This window comes from Scyliorhinus torazame, chromosome 1, assembly GCF_047496885.1.
Source record: "Scyliorhinus torazame isolate Kashiwa2021f chromosome 1, sScyTor2.1, whole genome shotgun sequence".
Taxonomy (NCBI): Eukaryota; Metazoa; Chordata; class Chondrichthyes; order Carcharhiniformes; family Scyliorhinidae; genus Scyliorhinus; species Scyliorhinus torazame.
Window position 1 is genome coordinate 248797781 of NC_092707.1, and position 22991 is coordinate 248820771.

Sequence of the window (22991 nt, forward strand, 5' to 3'; positions counted from 1 at the left end):
CAAGTAGGCTTACGTTAACACTGCAATGAAGTTACTGTGAAAATCCCCTAGTGGCCACATTCCAACGCCTGTTCGGTTACACTGAGGGAGAATTCAGAATGTCCAATTCACCTAACAAGCACATCTTTCAGGACTTGTGGGAGGAAACTGGAGCACCTGGAGGAAACCCATGCAGACACGGAGAACGTGCAGACTCAGCACAGACAGTGACCCAAGCCGGGAATTGAACCCGGGACCCTGGCGCTGTGAAGCAACAATGCTAAGCCCCTCCATTGTCTGAAGAGCTTCAGGCAAGATGTTAAATTGGTGCCTTGTCTGCCCTCAGGTAGACATAAAAGATGCCACACTACCATTATGAAAAAATGACATTCCTGAGGTCCGGGCCATTATTTATCCCTGAACCAACACCTAATCTAAATGATCTGGTCATTATTTCATTGCTGTTTGTGGAACCTTGCTGTGCACAAATTGCTGCTGCGTTTCTTGCATTACAACAGTGAATACACTACCGAAAGTACTTAATTGGCAGTAATGAGCTTTGGGATGTCCTGAGGCTGTGAAGGAAGCTATGCAGCTGCAAATATTTTCTCAGTACTAAGGTCGTGTGGAGGTACTGGGGGACAGAGGTACTGGAGTATGGTCAATCTAAACCTGTATCTTACTGGTCCATGGCAATAGGAGCTGGAGGGCACACGATAAGTTACTGCTCAGCTTGTAAAAACTTTACTCCCAATGCCCTTTGGGAGATTATGGAAATAATTGTTTTAAGGATTGTTTCAAGTAGTTTAATGAAAAGTATTTAAATGTCTTTAGGAAGGCAACACAAGATGAATCTAGCCTGAGGTTATCACTTTTGAAAGTCGACCATGTTGCGTTAACACAAAAGTATCAGTCTGACAAAGCCGAGCTGATCCAGAGATATGACCTGAAAATTGAGGAGTTGCTGAGACAGCAGAACCAAATGAAAATTCAGTGGGAATCCCGAGTTCAGGCAATTTGCAATGAAGCCAAGAAAGAGAAGCTAACCCTGCAGGAAGAAATGCACGAGGAACAAGCCGAGATCTGTAGAACGTTTGCAATCGAGAGGGAAGAAATGGAAACCAAGTACAAAGAGCAAATACACAATCTTGGCTCTGAAAGCAAGAGTCTAAATGCTCAGATAAAAGAGCTAAAACATGTAATCAATGCAGGGGATCTAACTCATCAAGATGAAAAACTCACTGGGGACTACTCGTGCCTTTACCGAGACATCCATGCCCATCCCTCAACCAATGAAGAGCTTTCCGCACTGCTGAAGAAAAAAGAAGAGGAGATATTGGGGTGGCAACAGCAAAAAGACGAGATGGAAATAAAACTGAGGCAAGTAATGGATGAGTCTGAGAGAAGGGAGCAGGTGCTTGAAAATGAGACCAGGGAGCTGCGGAGGTTAGTCACTAAACTGGAGGCAGGGACTGAAGCTGAGAAGAAATACAGGTTTGTCATGCTAATTGTCTTAGAATGGCTATTGACCACATGACTACTGCTACTAATCACAAGAATTGCATCTTAATTCTTGAACTGACAGCTATCCTTCCGTTAATCAAAATCAAGCATACAAAACTTGTTTTCTTTTTGTCAACAATTAAACTGAATTCTTCACCTTTGGGCAATGCAACTGATCAAGAATGAAATTTCTGCAATATCGCGAGGTTTGCCTTTTCTGAGCGACTGTGCTTTGCTGCATTTAATTTGTAAATTTCCATTTAGTCACTTCCTACCTTTTTCAACTGAACACTGGACCTATTTGTCATGTCCATTGCTCTTGTGGACTAATAGTGGAAGGAGGTGTGATCGGAAACTCTGCCTGTAAAGGGTAAGCGGTTCCTATTCCAAGATGAAAATGCACCTCAAAGACGATGTGTTATTGAATTTGAAGGAACTCTTGCTTGGGGGGTTGTTGTGAGTTTCGAGTGCACTCCTGCGTCAGCTGCTCCGGTCCACAAGATGCATCTATTGATCTCTGATTGGAACTTATTATTTTTGGCCTCTTTGCAATGTCTGGGCAGCCTTATAATGGGTCTTAGTGGGTTGAAGTTGGCATCAGTATAGGTGTAGATTTATGGATTCATACTTGTTATTTTAAAGATGGCATAAGCCTTGTAAAATAAGTGGGCACAGATCATATATTTGTGTAGCTGAGAAGGAAGCTTTCCATGCCCATACCAGCTATCCAGTTGGTCCCAGTCCCCATAGCCTGCAATTTATTTTCCTTTGCATGTATTCAATTCCCTTTTAAAAGTTACTGTTAGTTTTCTTCCCCCCCCCCCCCGCTTTCAGGCAGTGGATTCCAGATCATAACGTGCTGTCTTTAAAACAAAAACTCTTCATTGTCTCTCATAACGCACCCACTATTTCAACCAAATGATGCTAGAATTATCGAGTTTTAAGTTGATTTATAGAACTCCTGTCTTAATCTTGGTGATGGTGGTAAATGCACTAAAAGCATGGATATAACTTCTGCATGTCTGATATGATCATTTTGTCTTTCACTCATTTGTAATCCTTGCATTCTGCATCCCATCCCATGAATAGTGTTGGGATAAATTGAAATTTTTGCAATGTAAAGGCCAACATTTAGTTGCTCCTTAAAATTGTTGTACGGGGCAGCACGGCGGCACAGTGGTTAGCACTGCTGCATACGGCACTGAGGACCCGGGTTCGAATCCCAGCCCTGGATCACTGTCTGTGTGAAGTTTGCCCATTCTCCCCGTGACTATGTGGGTTTCATCCCCACAACCTAAGATGTGCACGGGAGGTGGATTGGCCATGCTAAATTGGCCCTTAATTGGAAAAAAAAAAATTGGGTACTCTAAATTTATTTATTTTTAAAAATTGTTGTACTTCGAGCACTTCCTGAAAACCTCTAGCGAATAGCTGCAGTTATTTGACAAGAATAATATATTCCTTAGGTATGAGTCTGAAATGCTTTCCGAAGAAAACTCTTCCTTGAAAAGAAAAATGACAAAGTTTCATCAGGAGTTCCAAGATGTGGAAGGCAAAGTTGACGAACAACGGTAAGTTTGGTGGTGCTTTAGAAGCTTTGTGAAATGCTTTTATTTTGGATTGCTTTCTGTGACTGGACTCCCTTTAAATAAAACATTTGTGTTGTACAGGAAACAAGTGGAACAGTTGAAAAATGAAAGAGAGTGCAAGCAGAGGGAATTCGAGGAACTTCATAAACGGGTAAGGATTTGAACTCAGGACGGTTGGTTCGGAATGTTGTTTTGGGCTAGATCAAAGTCTGGTTTCACGAAGGTGATTTGGTAATAAAAGGATGCCTTTGGGTGGAATTCTCCACTTTTGAGGTGGCGGGCTGCTCCAGCGGTACATTTCCCGCTGGTCAGAATGGCAGGACCCCAGCGCCAGATTCTGTGCTCCAAAGTCCGTTAATTATGCACAGGCGAGTTCCCTTCTGAATCACCTGGCAGCTGATTCATCCAGCTGCTGTCAACAAGTGGGCTCAAGGTCCCGGTCCAGCACACTCCTATCACCATCTCCAGGCAACCTGTCCTCCCGAGACCATGCAGGATGTCTGGAACCCAGAGGCAAAAGTCTAGCAACCTCCAGAAGAAGCCTGCACCCCGATTCAACCACTCCCCCAGAGACCATCACCTGCAAGGCGCCCATGTCCCACTTGAACCTTTACCCACCCCATTTGGAGTCTTCCAGTATGTGGTGTGGTATCCCTTTGACCCCCTCCCCCCCACTTCACAGAATCAGAGAAAATACAGTGCAGGAGAGGCCGTTCCGCCCACCAAGTCTGCACCAACTCATGAAGAATACCTGACTTACCTACCTAATCCCGTTTGCCATTACTTGGCCCATAGCTTTGAGTGTTACGATGTGCCAAGGGCTCATCCAGGTATTTTTTAAAGGATGTGAGGCAACCCGCTTCTACCACCCTCTCAGGCAGGGTGTTTGTGAGCATTTCATGCAGCCTATTGGGGTCCAGCTTCCATCCCCTTGGTCTTCCCTTTGCCTTCCATTGTTCGTCATCCTCACCCACCTCTGCCTGACATCGTGCCCTCTTGCCCTTCCACACCCCCACCATTGCACAACCCTCCTTCTCCATTGCCCCCCCCCCCTTGTTTTTGTCAGCATACCACTCCCCCCTTGCCTTGCACCCCTCCCCCAGTTAAACTTTGGACTGTCGGAAGTGGAGGGTCCATGAATCCTGCAGCACAGTGCAGTCCATAAAGACCAGCTTGGCATGGAGCTGGAAGGCACGAACCTGTCTGCCCCAGCAGAATGACATTCAGCGCACCAGGAGTGGCACAGCACTATGGCAGGTCGGCTATATTGCACTCACCTCGAAATTTCATGCAAATTAAGCACCACCTTGTGCACGTCACTCTTTTTCAAACGGATTTGACGCCAAAATGACTGGCCTGATGCAAGATTGGAACGCCTGATGCAATTTTGGCGATCAGCTGTTTAATGAGCATTCATGAGATTCTAATTAATGCAAATTGCATTTACGCCGCCAGTCAGGTGAAGAACTGACTGCCATTAACCTGCCACTAGGAGAATTACAAATAGATTTTACACCAGTGAGTTTCCGACTTTTTGGCTTCCGCTCGCCACCAAATCCGCCACGGGCGGGATGGGAGAATTCTTCCCTTTAATTGAATGAACATAGTTTGGCTAACATCGTGGGTTGTTTGACTGAAACTGGCAATTTGACTGGCATTAAGATACAAATCTGGTCTTTTGCACATTAGAGCGTAGTTTTAAATCCAACGCATGTTGATAAATTGCAAATCTCTTTTTGTCATCTGTAAAGAAGTGAAATGTGGTGAGCCAGTCTTGTGTGTTCCGACTGGGTAATTCTTATTGTCATCCATCTTCAAATCCCTCCATCCCCACTTCCTTTACTCCACCGGCGTGTGGTATATAGTTGCAAGGAAAAGGCCCTGAGAATCCTCAACATCGACTATGGACCCCATGAAGTCTCTTGGCATAAAGTCAAACATGGGCACCTGCTCATTAACACCTACTGCCTTCCCTCAACTGATGAATCAGTACTCCTCCATATCAAACACCACTTGGAAGAGGCACTGAGAGTAGCATGGGCACAGAATGTAATAATGGTGGAGGACTTCAGTGTCCATCATCAAGAGTGGCTCCGTTGCCTGATCTGATCGAGTCCTGAAGGACATTGCGCCCAGACAAGGTCTGTGGCAGGTGGTAAGTGAACCAACAACAAGGGCAAACCTACTTGGCCGTGCCCTCGGCAATCTATCTGTCGTAGATGTATCTGTCCATGACAGTATTGGTTAGAGTGATCACTGCACAGACTTATGGAGACTGTCATGAATCTGCCTAGAGCCAGCAGTACTCAGATTCAAAGGGCCTCAATTGATATGCATCCCTCCTGGTAATGAGTTTAAAACGACAGTTTATAAATTAATCAAGTGTGAATAGTTTATGGAGGAGAAACAGATTATTAATTATTGGGAAGATCCTTGAGATATACATATGTTAATGTATAGTCAAGGAAGTTGTGGGGGCAGACAGCCAAATGCTCAAAAGGTATAATCAAAGAACAACAAAGGTATAATTGACCAGTCCCTGCTGAGAAGAATGAGAGGCAGTTACCATCTCGCAGTCTCAGAAAGCAGTCAGGCCAGTTTACAGCCACCAAGACTGAAGGCCAAGCTTCCAGCAATCAAGCTTCTAAGTCTTAGAACCAAGGCAGTGCAGAAAACCTTTGTAGTAGCAATTTTAAAATATCTTCACTGGACCAGCAAAAAACGGTTCCCAGATTTAAGTATCATCCCTGTATTGTGGTAACTATAGCTAGTTATTCAATTTGGATGTTGTTTGGGGACCAGGGGAAATCTTGGAGAGTTCAGGTATCGTAGATATATTTTGTAACAAAGTTTATGTTCTGTAGAAACTGTGTGTGTTTAATAATTCATACATCTTAATTGCAAGAGAGTAGAGTAGTCCGTTTGTGTGTATTTGTCTTTACTTTCATAAATAGTCTTTAATAATTGTTACCAGACGACTAGACTATTTATTCTCACGGAGTTTCACTTGTCTCCTCACACCAAAATAAAATAAAATTACATACCCCCATTAATCGGTGTTCCAAGTTGGGATACCCTCGCAAATAATATCAGCATGCTTCGCAACAAGACAAAGTCCTTTCTTCACACTGAAGACATCCTCTCTAATGTTGTATGGCACTATCACTTATGCTAAATAGGATAGACTACGAATCGATCTAGCAGCTCAAAACTGGGCATTCATGAGGCTCAAGGGTGCAGCTGAACATCCTTGACTTCCAGTGTGTTTAACCCGCAGTGACGTGGCAGTTACATGTAACACTCACCACACCAGCAACAAAAGCATAAGCAATCTGCAAAAGCATTTCTTGAATGGCATTAGCAGGTGGCCCATTTGGAATAATGTCACACATCAGGTACCGCAGCCTCTTCCTGCTCCAAACCTGAGTGCCTCCTGGACTCATACGGCCCTCTGAGCCAGGTGTTCCAGGACTCCGGTATCTTAGAAACAATTGTCCTTCTTTCCGGCTACAGAAAAGGAAGGAAACCGCAGCAGCAGCCTCCAGGCATCTGTAACCACCAGCAGGAGCCAGCAACAAACACAACCTGCAGCTGTGAAGTGCTCTAGGTGAGAGTGGCTGTCCTTATCATTATGGCAGCATTTTCTGTATCAAGGAATCCTGGCAAAATTGAAGTAAGTGGGAACAATGGAGGAAAACGCATCACTGCTTGCAGTTTTAAGTAGCACGAAGGAAAATGCTTGTGGTTGTTGGAGACGAATCATCTCAGGCCCAGGACATCGCTGCACCACTCCCTCAGGGTTGTATTCTAGGCTCCACTATCTTCAGCTGCTTCATCAATGACCTTCCATCATGAAATGAAATGAAAAATGAAAATCGCTTATTGTCACAAGTAGGCTTCAATGAAGTTAAGTGGGGATGTTTGCTGATGATTGCAGTGTTCAATCCTATTTGCAATGCCTCCATTACTGAAGCACTCTGTGCCTGCAAATAGCAATACCTGAACAACATTGAGACTCGGGCTAATAAGTGATGAGTAATATTCACACCATACAAATGCAGGCAATGACCATCATCAACGAGAGAGAATCTAATCATCTTCCTTTGGCATTACCATCGCTGAATACTCCCCAACATCAATACCCATTGACCAGGGTTACCATTGACCAGAAACCTAACTGGACCAACCATAGAAATTACAAGGGCTGGTCAGTAGTTTGCAATTTGCTGCAAGTAACTCACCTCCTGACTCTGAAAAACCTGATCACCATCTGCAAGATCCATGCCAAGAGTGTGAGGGAATACTCTCCACTTGCCTGTACGCGAGCAGCTCCAACATTTGGGACTGCTTGATTGGAAGCTCATCCACCACGTTAAAACATTCACTCCCTCCACCACCAGTGCATAGTGGCTGCAGTGTGCACCACCTACAAGATGCATTGCAGCAACTTGTGGTAGTCACCACTGATTGTATAGTAGATGTAGTAACTGTATAGTACATGTAATACAGTAAGGCTCCTGTACTAGAGGTACGGGGGTAAGTCCCTGCCTGTTGGCTCCACCCAGTAGGTAGAATATAAATGTGTGTGCACACCAGAGATGCTCCCATTCTGGTGTCAGCTGCAGGAGGCCACACATCTCTGCTTAATAAAGCCTCGCTTATTCTCTACTCTCGTCTCGTAGTAATTGATAGTGCATCAATTTATTAAGCCAAGATATTACAGCGATGGAACTTTGTATCAAGCCTGATCGCCTACAGCTGCACCCTCAAGCAGTCAATGCCACGTCGGCCTTCGACCACTGGCTAGCTTGCTTCGAAAGCTACCTCCGATCATCGACTGAACAACCCTCGGACGCGCAGAAGCTCCAGGTCCTTTATTCACGGGTGAGCTCTGATATTTTTCCCTTTATCCGGGTTGCGCCCATTTACTCTGAAGCAATGGAGCTCCTGAAAGAACATTATATTCGGCCGATTAACAAACTCTACGCCAGGCACATCCTGTCCACGAGACAGCAACTCCCCGGTGAGTCCTTGTACGATTTCTGGCGTGCCCTGCACATCCTGGCGAGGAACTGTGACTGCCAGGCAGTTTCGGCAGTCGAGCATACGGAACTTTTAATCAGAGACGCTTTTGTTACGGGCATGGGGTCGGCGTACATCCGCCAGCGCCTATTGGAAGGGGGTACGCTTGACCTTGCGGCAACCAGGCAGCTTGCGAACATGCTAACAGTAGCCTCCCATAACATACAGTCGTACACCCCCGACCGCACGGGATCCTCATGGACATTGTGGGCCCCACCAGCTACCGACCTCAGACCACCCCAAGCCTGCGCCACGCGGCAGCCAGCCAACCCTGGAGGGCCCAAATGCTACTTCTGCAGACCAAACTCCCCCGGCAGCGCTGCTCAGCGCAGAGCGCAACCTGCAAGACCTGCGGAAAGAAAGGGCATTTTGCTGCTGTGTGCCAGGCCCGATCGATCGCTGCAGTTTCTAGGCCCAGCGTTCCTACATCCCCCATGTGCGATCCGTGGGTGCCGCCATTTTCATCTCCGCAGACCACGTGCGGCCCGTTGGCGCCGCCATCTTCTTCCCTGCAGACCACGTGCGGCCCATGGGCGCCGCCATCTTTAACGCTGCCCGCCATGTGCGCCCCGTGGGCGCCGCCATCTTCGGCGCCATTTTGGACGGCGCCTCAGGACCCTTGCTGGTCGGGAACTTCGTCTGGCTGTTCATCGCCTGCCACCGCCACCGACCAGCCCGGGGCCTACCTGCACCAGCCGCAGCTCGTCTCCATCACCCTCGACCAGTCCCGGCCTCACAACCTCGCAACCGCGACGACGACAGTGAAAATCAATGGGCACAAGACTTCCTGCCTTCTTGACTCCGGGAGCACCGAAAGCTTCATCCACCCCTCTACGGGTAAGGCGCTGCTCCCTCGCGGTATACCCCGTTACTCAGAGAATATCCCTGGCCTCCGGATCCCATTCCGTGGAAATCCGGGGGTACTGCATCGCCACCCTCACCATCCAGGGCGTAGAGTTCAGCAACTTCCGACTCTACGTCCTCCCCAACCTCTGCGCTACCCTGTTACTCGGCCTGGATTTCCAATGTAATCTCCAAAGCCTAACTTTAAAATTCGGCGGACCCCTACCACCCCTCACCGTATGCGGCCTCACAACCCTTAAGGTCGATCCACCTTCCTTGTTTGCAAACTTAACCCCGGATTGCAAACCCATCGTCACCAGGAGCAGACGGTACAGTGCCCAGGACAGGACCTTCATCAGGTCGGAGGTCCAGCGGCTACTGCGGGAAGGTATCATTGAGGCCAGCAACAGCCCCTGGAGAGCCCAAGTGGTCGTAGTAAAGACTGGGGAGAAACACAGGATGGTCATTGACTTCAGTTAGACCCTCAATCGTTACACGCAGCTCGACGTGTACCCCCTCCCACGCATATCTGATATGGCCAATCAGATTGCACAGTACTGGGTCTTTTCTACAGTGGACCTGAAATCTGCCTACCACCAGCTCCCCATGCACAAGGCGAAACGCCAATACACTGCGTTCGAAGCAGATGGCCACCTTTACCATTTCCTTAGGGTTCCCTTCGGCGTCACTAACGGGGTCTCAGTCGTCCAACGTGAGATGGACCGAATGGTTGATCGGTACGGACTGCGGGCCACCTTCCCGTACCTAGATAGCGTCACCATCTGCGGCCACGATCAGCAGGACCACGACGCTAACCTTCTCAAATCTCTCCACACCGCCAAACTCCTTAATCTCACGTACAATAAGGTGAAGTGCGTGTTCCGCACCAACCGCTTAGACATCTTTGGCTATGTTGTGGAAAACGGAGTTCTAGGGCCCGATCCTGACCGCATGCGCCCCCTCATGGAACTCCCACTGCCCCAAGGCCCTGAAACGATGCCTGGGGTTTTTCTCCTATTATGCCCATGGGGTCCCTAACTATGCGGACAAGGCCCGCCTACTCATTTACTCCACTGTTTTCCCCCTGACGGCTGAGGCCTGCCAGGCCTTCAACCGCATCAAGGCTGACATCGGCAAGGCCACGATGCACGCAGTCGACGAGTCCCTCCCCTTTCAGGTCGAGAGTGATGCATCGGACGTCGCTGTGGCCGTCACCCTCAACCAGGCAGGCAGGCCCGTGGCATTCTTTTACCGCACCATCCATGCCTCCGAAATTTGGCACTCCTCTGTCGAAAAGGAGGCCCAAGCCATTGTGGAAGCTGTGCGGCATTGGAGGCATTTCCTGGCCGGCAGGAGATTCACTCTCCTCACTGACCAACGGTCGGTTGCCTTCATGTTTAATAATACGCAGCGGGGCAAGATCAAAAATGATAAAATCTTGAGGTGGAGGATCGAGCTCTCCACCTACTATTACAAGATTTTGTAATCGCCCCGGTAAGCTCAACCAGCCCCCCAATGCCCTATCCCGAGGTACATGTGCCAGCGCACAAGTGGACCGACTCCGGGCCCTACACGATGGTCTCTGTCACCCAGGGGTCACCTGGTTCTTTCACTTCATAAAGGCCTGCAACCTGCCCTACTCCATTGAGGAGGTCAGGGCTATCACCAGACTGCCAGGTCTGCGCGGAGTGCAAACCGCACTTCTACCGGCCAGACCGAGCGCACCTGGTGAAGGCCTCCCGTCCCTTTGAAAGCCTCAGCATGGACTTCAAAGGGCCCCTCTCCTCCACCGACTGAAACATGTACTTCCTGAACGTGGTCGATGAGTACTCCCAATTCCCCTTCGCCATCTCATGCCCCGATATGACTTCTGCCACGGTCATTAAAGCGCTCACCAGCATCTTCGCCGTGTTCGGTTTCCCTGCTTACGTCCACAGCGACCGGGAATCCTCCGTTATGAGTGATGAGCTACATCAGTTCCTGCTCAACAAGGGCATTGCCTCGAGCAGGACGACCAGCTACAACCCCCGGGGAAACGGGCAGGTGGAGAGGGAGAATGGGACGTTCTGGAAGGCCGTCCTGCTGGCCCTGCAGTCTAAAAATCTCCCGGTCTCCCGCTGGCAGGAGGTCCTCCCCGACACGCTCCACTCCATCCGATCACTACTCTGCATTGCAACTAATGAAACCCCCCATGAACATCTCCTTGCCTTCCCTAGGAAGTCTACCTCCGGGGTTTCACTTCCAACATGGCTGGCAGCGCCTGGACCTGTCCTCCTCCGCAAACACGTGCGGACCCACAAGGCGGACCCGTTGGTCGAAAGAGTACAACTACTGCACGTGAACCCGCAGTATGTGTACGTCGCGTACCCCGACGGGCGCCAGGACACAGTCTCCTTCCGGAATCTGGCACCAGCTGGATCACCGCCCACGGCCCACCACCCGACACCTACCCTCCGAGTGCCCCGGCGGCACTCACCCCCCCACCCCCCAGCGCACCTCACCACAGCCCCACCCCAGGACGATCCGTCCTCCCACTGGTTCCACTCGGGGATGAAGACGAGGACAACACGCTCCTGGAATCACAGGCGACCAAGTCGGCGCCTGCATCACCACCGGGACCGAGGCGATCACAGCGGAGGATCAAGGCACCCGACCGACTGAACTTGTAAATTTTGCCTGAACTGTAAATTTTTCCACCAACCCCGCTGGACTCTTTCTTAACAGGGGGTGAATGTGGTAGTCACCACTGATTGTATAGTAGATGTAGTAACTGTTCAGTACATGTAATACGGTAAGGCTCCTGTACTAGAGGTTCGGGGGTAAATCCCTGCCTGCTGGCTCCGTCCAGTAGGTGGAGTATAAATGTGTGTGCACACCAGCGATGCTCCCATTCTGGTAGTAGCTGCAGGAGGCCACACATCTCTGCTTAATAAAGCCTCGATTATTCTCCCCTCCACTCTCGTAGTAATTGATAGTGCATCACAACTCATCAAGGTTCCTTCGACAGCACCTTCCAAACCCATGACATCTACAGCCAAGAAGAATAAGGGCAGCAGATTCAAGGGCACACCAGCATCCGTAAGATCCCCTCCAAATCACACAACATCCCGACTTGCAGAGATAGTGCTGCTCTTTCACAATCACTGGATTTAAATTGTGGAACTCCCTCCCTAATAACATGATTGGAGTAGCTGCACTCCACAGGCAGCACGGGTTCGAGAAAGTGACCCACCCTTTACCTTCACGGAGGCAGTCCGGGATGGGCAACAAATAAAGACCTAGTCAGCAATGCCCACATTTCATGAATACATTTTAGAGAACCTTTGGTGATTTGTGACTTCAGCTGTCTCAGCCCTAAGCTTTGGAATCCCCCCCCACCTCCAATTATCTTTGCCTTTCCACCTCTTTCTCTAAAACAAACCCTGAAATATTAGCTCCTTGTTTAATTAAAACTGTGGCCAGAATGGAGCGGGATACGACTGGGTATAAAGCTCACCACTCGCTAGGGTGTAGAGTAGAATCACAGAAGGAGGCCATTCGGCTCATCGAGTCTGCACCGGCCCTCGGAAAGAGCACCCTACTCAAGCCCACACAACCACCGTATCCCTGTGACCCCACCTAATCTTTTTTGGACACTTAAGGGCAATTTAGCATGGCCAATCCACCTAACCTGCACATCTTTGGACTGTGGGAGGAAACTGGAGCACCCGGAGGAAACCCACGCACACAGGGGGAGAACCTGCAGACTCTGCACAGACAGTGACCCAAGTAGGGAATCGAACCTGGGACCCTGGAGCTGTGAAGTTACACCGCTAACCACTGTGCTACTGTGCCGCCCAGGGTACTGTAATAACAGTACCATGGCCGTTGCATACAGTGGGTGAATCACACTCCCACCAACTTGCTTGCCATAAATAGTGGGGTCTACACTTAATATCCAACAAACTGTACAATCGGTTTGATTTACTTTATTCATTTCTGTAGGGTAGACATTTGCCATACTCATCTTGATGTGAAAACATTCTTGTATAATGCGATACCACTTCAATAAATATTGTTCTTTTGCATCCATCTTATCTAGAACAAACAGTACGTGGCAGAAATTGCCCAGCTCAATAGCAAGAATCTGCAGCTGAGCGATCAGAACTCCCAATTCAGTGCTAAGGTAGACGCTAATCAGAACAGCATTCGGTTGCTCCACACAAGACTAGCTGAACTTTCCCAGCAGAAGGATGAAGTGGTCTGTGTTACCAGACAACTTCAGGAGACCTCCAGCAGATTGGAAAAGGAGCATTTCCAGCAGCAATCTGAATGGGAAAGGGAGAAACAGCTCATGGAACAGGAACTGCAGGAAACTAAGGAAAAGGTATGGCATGTTTCACCTTCATTTCTAATGGTTGTTTTGAGATGGTAAGAAAGAACTTGCATTTCTATAGGGCTGTCACAATCTCAGGACATCCCAAAGTACAATTAAATATTTTTGAAGTGCAGACACTATTGCAATGTAGGGGAATGTGCACACAGCGAACCCACAAACACCATTAAATAAATGGTCAGATCATGGACGGGATTCTCTGGTCCATCAGCCACATTTTCCTGGGCCACCCGCCACCTGCCAATGGGATTTCCCATGTGGCCACCCCATGCCGCCGGGAAAACCCGTGAGCGTAGGTGTGCTGCCAGTGCAATGGAGAATCCTGCTGGCAGAGAATCCAGCCGCATATGTTTTTTAGTGTTGATTAAGGGACAAACGTTGGCCAGGAGAACGTGGGTGCAACGCCTGCCCTTGGCCTCAACCAGTGCTGCATTTGCTCAGGATGCTGCCAAGTTGGATTTTTTTCTTCTCCTTTTGAATGGACAGAAAAGATGTAAATATTTGGCTTTCTGATTATTGAAGTGCTCTGATTCCAGCGTACCCCCAGAAGGTTCCTGATTAGTCTAATGTTAGGTTGGATCTCTGGTGAGCTTGGACCTGAATAGAATTGGAATGTAATTGCATATTGGATTGAATGGCCGAACAAAAAAAAAAATTGGATTCTAAATGAACTATTCACACTCCATAAAGGGATTACACTCTTCTGAGGTACAGAGCTTGGAGATGCTGCTTCTTTCGTTAATTTAGAGACTGATTTTAGCTCTTCTATTAAATGAAGATTCACATTATCTTCAAGTGGTGCTCATGTCAACAGTCCCATCCATGGTCAATAGCTGCTCTCTGGCCCTTGAGACAGGAGGTTGTGGAATCAAGTCCCACTCCAGAGTCTTGAGCACAAATTCTATCCTGACACTTCAGCAAAGTACTGAGGAGTGCTGCACTACTGAGGGGTGCTGCACTACTGAGGGGTGCTGCACTACTGAGGAGTGCTGCACTATTGGAGATGTTATTTAAAGGTGACACATTAAGCTGAGGTCTCTCTTAAAGTGTGCGTAAGAGACTCCATGGCACTAATTTGAAAAGAGGGAAGGAGTTCAAGTGGCCAATATTTGTTCCTCAACTAATGTGACTAAAACATCCTATCTGGTCATTAGCTCATTGGGGACCTTGCCGTGTGTAAATTGGCTTCCACCTTTCCCTACATTACAGCAGTGAATACACTTCAAAAGTATTTACTTTAAAAAAATATAAATTTAGAGTACCCAATTCATTTTTTCCAATTAAGGGGCAATTTATCGAGGCCAATCCACCTACCCTGCACATCTTTGGGTTGTGGGGGTGAAACCCACGCAAACACGGGGAGAATGTGCAAACTCCACATGGACAGTGACCCAGAGCTGGGATCGAATCTGGGACCTCGGCGCCGTCAGACTGCAGTGCTACCACTGCGCCACCGTGCTGCCCAAAAGTATTTACTTGATGTGAAGTGTTTTGGAACATCCTGAAGTCATGAAAGGTGCTATATAAATGCAGGGTTATTCTTTCTTTGTTACTTATAGCTTCTGAATTCGATTGGAATGCCATTTGTTTCTTTTTAGCCTTTACAGTAGTTTTATTGCATGTTGTAATGCCACAGAAACTAGTTCACCCATGTACTTACATTCTAGGAAGCTGTGTTTACCTGATCTAGTTCATTTGCGCCTCCAGTCCCACACTAACTTGGTTGACTGTTAACGACCCTGTGAAATGGCTTATTTTAATTTTAATTTTAGGGCAACTAAGGATGGGCAACACCCATTATTCCAAGAATAATAAAAAGTGAAACATGGAAATCATTTGTCTGGGAAAAAAAGTTACTTTCTAATTTTAAAGTTACAAATGTGCAACATTGCTATCTGTTGTCGTTTCATTTTCCTGATAAATGCCTCTCGTTCAAGAAAATGTTTGAAGAAATGGTGATCGTATTCTATTAAAGAGGCTTTCAGTTGGAGTTTATTTTGGCTAATCAGTTACCAGACTTGCAGAAACCTATCTCCGTGTTTGAGTTTCTAGCTCAAGTTGCTGAGGATTCCACACCCACCTGTGCCGCCGCAGTCCCAGTAGACGAGAGTTGCCAAATGTTCCACAGTCCTTGAGCAAAATTTGCTCTTCTTGATTCCAATACTGTCTGTGATCCTGAAATAATTCCTTCTCTAAACGTTAAGACAGTTCTCTGTTCTGGGAGCTATTGTATTTTTTGTGGATTAAGAGGCCGATTTATAGATGCCAAATAAGAGTAAAATATTTATTGGGATTCTGCCGATCCGTAGTTTCCTGAGAGAGTGGTAGTGGGTCACCTTCTTGAACAGCAATTTTGAAACAACTAAGTGACCATTTACGAGGGAATTAACAGTCAACTTAGTTGGTATGTAGAACTGGGGTCACCTATAGGCCAAACTGGGCAAAGAAGGCCAGTTTTCTTCTGCAAAGAACCTTAGTGGTTGTTTCTTTTTACAGCAATCTCACAGCTTCATGTAATCTGACAACTTCATGTTCACATCCACCTTCTTAAAAGAAGACTGGATTCTAATTCCCAGCTGCTTTGAGTTAGTCCAGCCCTCTGGATTCCTAGATGAATAATATAACATGATCTAACCCTAACCCGAATGACTGTACTCCTTTCATCTGATGTGGCATTGCACAGTACATTTACATTATAGAAGGATACTGCAATGACCTATAAATCTTAGTTTCCTAGTCTCTGATTGGAACTGGATAACCTTATAGTTTACCTTTCCCCCTCCACGTTTGTTTCCTGTCTCTCCCCTCGTTGTTTGAGATGGCAGAACTTGGTTAGTTTGTTTTTATTACTTTATCAGAGGTACAAAGCTAAAGCTCAGAGTGTGGACAGGGGAAAACTGCTAATCCAGCTCCTTGCCTGCTCCAAAAAATTACTGTTGAGGTGCTCAAAGTGAGGGAAATGACAGATAAAACTGGCACTGCCTTTATTAGCCCATGTGTCACTGCCAATTCACGGTTGGCAGATGTCAGTCAAAACTAACCAAGTTATCGCTTCTTGGCCTTTTGGCTAAATTGAACCCAATTCATGGTCCCCACAAGAGAGACATACCAGATCCAGGCATTACACCCGACCTCACACTCATCTTAGCCAAAAGGCCAAGAAGCGATAACTTGGTTAGTTTTGACTGACATCTGCCAACCGTGAATTGGCAGTGACACATGGGCTAATAAAGGCAGTGCCAGTTTTATCTGTCATCTCCCTCACTTTGAGCACCTCAACAGTAATGTGACCCATAGTTAGTTAACAAGGTAAAAAATTAAATTACAGAATACAAGACAAACTGAAGAAATAATTCTAATTATTGGAAATGACTTTGTCTCTGGCACTGTTTTTTAAAGATTGGATCATTGTAACAGAATTGACTAAATACACATCGAGATGTTCTTCTTGTGTTTTATGCATGTGGATATCTGTTTAGAATTTTAATTGCGAGCGTTTTCAAAAGGTTATGACGTACTGCTATAGCTCAAATTTCACTGGAAGTAAGTGGGTTAGCATCAAAAACGTTTAGAATTCATTTCACTATTTTTAAAGTCCTTTCCATTTCTTTGCTTTTACCTCCACCACAGTGATTCTCCCAACTAACATTTTGGGTGTGAATTCAGCAATATTATGCTCCCAGCATAAGAGCCTCATTTGATTGCTTTCATACTGCAGCCCTGAATCTCTGGCTCAAGCTCTATCAAGCAAGGCTGTGCATGGTGAAAGAATCTGTACTAAATGTGTCCAGTAATCAAAACACTTCTGTTAACAAAGATAACTGAACAGTCGTAGTTCCTCCTGAATTGGATTCCTCTAGCAGCTACAGTAGCAACTGAGGGACAAATCTGCTTTCCTATTTTGGCTTTTAAAATGGTCTTTTCTTGCACATGTGCAAATAAAAGATATTTTGAATCTCATTCCACCCTCCCTGTTCTGTAGTAAAGGCCAAATCAGATAGAGCTGAGGGGCTGTTGAAATAATTTTTTTAGGGTAGACGTAGATGAGGTGTTTCCACTTTTGAAGATGTGCAAATCTATGGGTCATAAATATAGGATAGTCACTACTAAATCAATTTTTAAAAAAAATCTTTTATTCTCCTCATTTTCAACATTTTCATCAAATAACCAACAAAAGAAAACAAACAAAAACAGTACCAATCCCCAAACAACACCCCATTCAGTATACAGACCAAAACATCACCCGTACATTCCAAGTAAACAAGAAAATTAATAGTCAATCAGTAAACATTGTAATCAAGACCAACAATAACCCCAACCCGCCCTTCCCACCCCCAATGTTCGATGGCAACCAATTCTTGAAAATGCATAATAAACAATCCCCATGAATTGTAGACCCTTCACTCATCCCCCTCAGCTCAAACTTCACCTTCTCGAAAGTCATAAATCCCAGTAGATCCCCCCCGCCAAGCCGAGGCACAGGGCGGAGAAGCTGACCTCCACCCCAACAGGACCCGCTTCTGGGCAATCAGCGAGGCGAAGGTACACTCGTCTGCAGGCCAAGTTGGTTCGACACCCCGAAAATGGCTTCTCCGGGCCTTGGCTCCAAGCTCATGTGCACTACCCCCCGAGATGCCACTGAAAACCTCCCTCCAATACTGCTCCAGCTTCGGACAAAACATATGTACGTGGTTTGCAGGGCCCCTCCCACAATGTTCATATCCTCCTCCATTCCCTCAAAGAGTCACCTCGCCCTCGTGAGGTGCACCCTATACACAACCTTCAGCTGTATCAGCCCCAACCTCACATGGAGTTGAGGTGTTCACCCTCCAGAGCACCTCACACCACAAACCTTCTTCCATAATCTCCCCCCAAATCTTCCTCCCGCTAGGATTTGATCCCTTCCATGGACACCCCATCCTCTCCCAAAGTCCCCCCGTAGATCGCCGACACCACCTCCATCTCCACTCCCCCTGCTGTCAATACCTCTTTGAGGGGGCTGGCGCTAACGGGAAGCTCTGAACCTCCTTCCTAGCAAAGTCTCTGAGCTGCAGGTACCTAAACCCTTCACTTTACCCAGTTCATATTTCTCCTCCAATTCTTCCAACCTCGCAAAACGTCCCCCCAGGAACAGGTCTTTTAATACCCTAACCCCACTCTCCTCCCATCTCCCGTCCAGCTTCCCTGGCTCAAAACTATGGTTCCTCCTAATCGGCATCTACGCTGACCCAACCCCCAGCCTAAAGTGCTTCCTCAACTGCCTCCAAATCTAGGGCAGCATGGTGGCGCATTGGTTAGCATTGCTGCCTCACAGCACTGAGGTCCCAGGTTTGATCGCTGCCCTGGGTCACTGTCAGTGTGGAGTTTATACATTCTTCCCATGTTTGCATGAGTTTTGCCCCCACAACCCGAAAATGTACAGGGTAGGTGGATTGGCCACACTAAATTGCCCCTTAATTGAAAAAAATTAATTGGGTTCTCTAAATTTATTTTAAAACACTGCCTCCAAATCCTGTGTTTGCATCACCACCAGACTCCCAGAGTATCACGGTAGCACAGTGGGTGGCACTGTTGTTTCACAGCTCCAGAGTCCCAGGTTCGATTCCCAGCTTGGGTCACTGTCTCTGTCCGGAGTCTGCACGCTCTCCCCACGTCTGCGTGGGTTTCCTCCTGGTGCTCCGGTTTCCTCCCACAAGTCCCGAAAGACTTGCTGTTAGGTAATTTGGACATTCTGAATTCTCCCTCTGTGTACCCGAACAGGTGCCGGAGTGTGGCGGCCAGGGGCTTTTCACAGTAACTTCATTGCAGTGTTAATGTAAGCCTACTTTTGACAATAGTAAAGATTATTATTATTAAATTTGGTCTGGGGCCACCACCAATTTCCCCGTCCTATCCCGCGCCTGGACAATTTCCCTCGCTGCCTCCTCCCTCCGAGGTTGGCCTGTCTTTTCCCCATCTTACCAATGGTCGATTTTCACTTTCCAAGTGTACTATTCCATTGAGATATGCATCTTTTGCTTAAATTCAAACCTGTATAATCTGTGCTCTAACAATGTACTTCATTTGTGATAAAGCTTTGGGATGCCCGAGGTAAAGAAAAGCAACATATTGGGCGCAATCTTCCCAAAAGGGAACAAAGTCCCCTAGTGAGCGTGTTTAGCCGTGTGTTTCCCAGCACTAGCAGTGTCGAGAAACACATGGCTATTCAACGCTACTCATGTTGAATAAGGGGCCTAAACTGGGAACACGCGGCCGAGGCCGCACATAGCCCTGTTTTTTTTACAATGGGGTGCTCTGCTCGCCAGACCTCCCCGTCGTATTGAGAGCTGTCCCGATCTCCAAGGCCCACAAAATAAAAATCCCCGACCATCCCCCAGCCCGAACGCAACATGGGGGGGGGGTTCCTCACAACCCCGTGCCCCACCACCCCAACACCCACAGTGGGCAACCCCGGCCCAATCGCAAGCACAAATTAATTCCAGTCTGGCACCTTGGCAGTATCCCTGCCAGCTGGCAGTAACACTTCGGCACCCTGGCAGTGCCAAGCTGGCACCCAGGTGGCACTGCCAGGGTGCCAACCTGGCACTGCCAGGGTATCCAGGTGGCAACAACCTGGCCATACGGCATGCAGCTGGGAGCCTACAATCTCCTTGGAGACCCCCACGAGTGCTGTTCCATCTGGTCCCCATTTGTGGGGACCAGTACCAATCTGCGCTCTTGAGGTCCCCGAGGTATTGGGATTGAATCCCAAAGCCTCCGGTACCGTGGGAATCTGCACATTAGAGTAAGGCATGCTCTAATATGCAGATCTTCCAAAAAGTGGGCGGGATTCTCCTTGCAAGGTATCGCGAGATTGCGTTGAATCTCGCAAGGCGTTGCGAGTCTGGTGGATCACAGGAGCCGGGTGGATCCTGGGAGCCGGGTCTCTCGGCTTTCACCGGCCACGCTGCGCTGTGGCGAGATGCTTTCCAGGCGCAGCATGGCCAGAGGATCGTGCCCATTTTCTCTTCACCCAGCCGGATTTTCAATTTAAGGTGCAACTTTTGAACAGTTTATTTGCAATGTTAGCAGCATTCTGTTGCAGTGCAGGATCTGCTGTGTGACACTAGGATCATTATAATTAAATTCAAATTGAATTTCAAATGTTCTTTTTTTTTAAAAAGTTTCATGCTGCAACAATGCAATAGAACTTTCTACTGACAAGTCTTGGTTACTATCCTTGGGCGTCATTCTCCGACCCCCCGCCGGGTCGGAGAATGGCCGTTGGCCGCCGTGAATCCCGCCCCCGCCCCCGCCGAAGTCTCCGAAGGGAGAAAAGTCGGCGGGGAGTTAATGGCGCCGCTGCCGCGGAGAATGTCACGGGTCTGCGCAAGGCAGCCGATTTTCGGCCTGCCGATATTCTCCCTTCCGGATGGGCCGAAGTCCCGTCGACGTGATGACCGTTCACGTCGACGTGAATCAAACCTCCTTTTCATCGGCGTGACCCGGTGCTCCAGGCTCACGCCGACCAGCGAGGAGGTGAGTGACGGCCTGGGGGGTTGGCTCTGGGCAGGAAATGGCGTGGCCGCAGACTGATTGCCTGAGGAGAGGTGTGTCTCGGCTTGTGTGTGTGTGTGTGCGGCGGGGGGGGGGGGGTGGTTAGAGTAGGCTGGGCTCCGGGGGAGTGCCGGGAGGGGGTCCGTGCCGGGGTGGAGGTTGGGGAGGGGGTCCGTGCCGGGGTGGAGGTTGGGGAGGGGGTCCGTGCCGGGGTGGAGGTTGGGGAGGGGGTCCGTGCCGGGGTGGAGGTTGGGGAGGGGGTCCGTGCCGGGGTGGAGGTTGGGGAGGGGGTCCGTGCCGGGGTGGAGGTTGGGGGTTGGGGAGGGGGTCCGTGCCGGGGTGGAGGTTGGGGAGGGGGTCCGTGCCGGGGTGGAGGTTGGGGGTTGGGGAGGGGGTCCGTGCCGGGGTGGAGGTTGGGGGGGGGGGGGGGGGGGGTCCGTGCCGGGGTGGGTGATGGGAGGGCAAATGAGTTGGTCCACCTGGCCAGGTGCCAGCCTCCAACAGTTGGACCCATGCGGTCCATGCCACCTGGCTGGGGGGAGGAGGGGATATGGGCAATGATGACATGTCGTTGTTCCCCTCCCCCCACCAGGTCGTCATGTTTTCAGATCATCCAGCGATGTTGGCCGCCGTGGTGGCAGCCGCTCATGTCTATGTTGCCCTGGATGAGGAGGAGGAGGAGGAGGAGGAGGAGCGTGCCAGAGAGGCGGCGCAGGCTGCCGCAGAGGGGCAGGCGGCAGCCGCCAAGGCTGGAGGGACACCTGACCGACAGGACGAGGAGGGGGAGGAGGACGTCGCGGCCCCACGGCAACAGAGGCACCCGAGGGCGCCCCGTGTGTACCGGCCCCGGCAGTCATACCAGGACCTCACGGACCGGGAATGCAGGAGGAGACTCCGGATGAGCCGGGAAACCGTGGCACACATCTGCCACCTGCTGGCACACCTGTCACCGCGTGGCACTGGCGGGGGACACCCTCTCCCCGTGTCCGTCAAGGTTACGGTGGCCCTGAACTTTTATGCAACGGGGTCATTCCAGGCACCGAGTGGGGACCTGTCCGGCATATCGCAGACATCGGTGCACCGGTGCATCCGGGCAGTGACAGATGCCCTTTATGCCATGGCGCACCGCTACATCCGCTTCCCCGTGGACCGGGCCAGCCAAGATGCCCGGGCCGTGGGCTTCTCTGCCATTGCCGGGTTCCCCATGGTCCAGGGCGCGATCGATGGGATGCACGTCGCCGTGCGGCCACCTGCAGATAACAGGGCCGTGTTCACTAATAGGAAGGGGACCTATTCGATGAACGTACAGGTGGTCTGCGACCACCGCATGATGATCCTGCACGTCTGCGCCCGTCACCCAGGCAGTGTACACGACTCATTCGTGTTGTCGCGGTCATCCATCCCCGGCATGTACGAGGGACGCCATCCCCGGCTGAGGGGCTGGTTGCTGGGCGACAGGGGCTACCCATTGCGATCGTGGCTGATGACGCCTATACGGAGGCCACGCAATGAGGCGGAGAACCGCTACAATGATGCCCATGTAGCGACAAGGGGAGTGATCGAGAGGTGCTTTGGCGTGCTGAAGATGCGTTTCAGGTGCCTGGACCTCTCTGGGGGCGCCCTCCAGTATCGGTCAGATAGGGTCGGCCGCATCATTGTGGTGTGCTGCGTCCTGCACAACATAGCCCAGCAGAGGGGCGATGTGCCGCAGGCAGAGGAGGGCGGAGTGGAGGAGCAGCAGGAAGAGGCCCAGTCCTCCCCAGATGAGGGGGATGGGGGCAATGGTCAGGGCAGACGGGGTAGACACAGACGGGTGGCTGTCCACCGTTACCGGCTGGCCCAGCGGGCACGGGACAGGCTGATAGCCGCCCGCTTCACTGACTAGATGGGCGTGGGAATCGGGTAGTATGGCCACAGACCGCACACCATGACAACAGCCGACCACCCACACCCCCCACCCATCCACCCACCCAGCACCCTCACCCCCCTCCCCAACCCCACACACCCCACCCGCATGCACACCACCCCCCCACTCCCAATTGCCGATCCACCGGCGGCACAACGGGCCGGGCTCACCCAGTTGC

At 49.5% G+C, this 22991-nt stretch overlaps 1 protein-coding gene across 8 annotated transcripts in view; it reads left to right on the plus strand.

Moving 5' to 3' along the window:
- The window catches only part of ninl (ninein-like), a 182212-nt gene that overhangs the window by 132066 nt on the left and 27155 nt on the right, over window positions 1-22991 (plus strand). For 7 of the 8 annotated variants that reach the window (XM_072504496.1, XM_072504499.1, XM_072504465.1 and 4 more), the window contains 4 exons: window positions 814-1359; window positions 2949-3053; window positions 3153-3222; window positions 13078-13362. In XM_072504496.1, the coding sequence (XP_072360597.1) occupies window positions 814-1359; window positions 2949-3053; window positions 3153-3222; window positions 13078-13362 (1006 nt within the window). The remainder of the gene's footprint in view (window positions 1-813; window positions 1360-2948; window positions 3054-3152; window positions 3223-13077; window positions 13363-22991) is intronic. The other variant, XM_072504507.1, reaches the window with a different exon arrangement.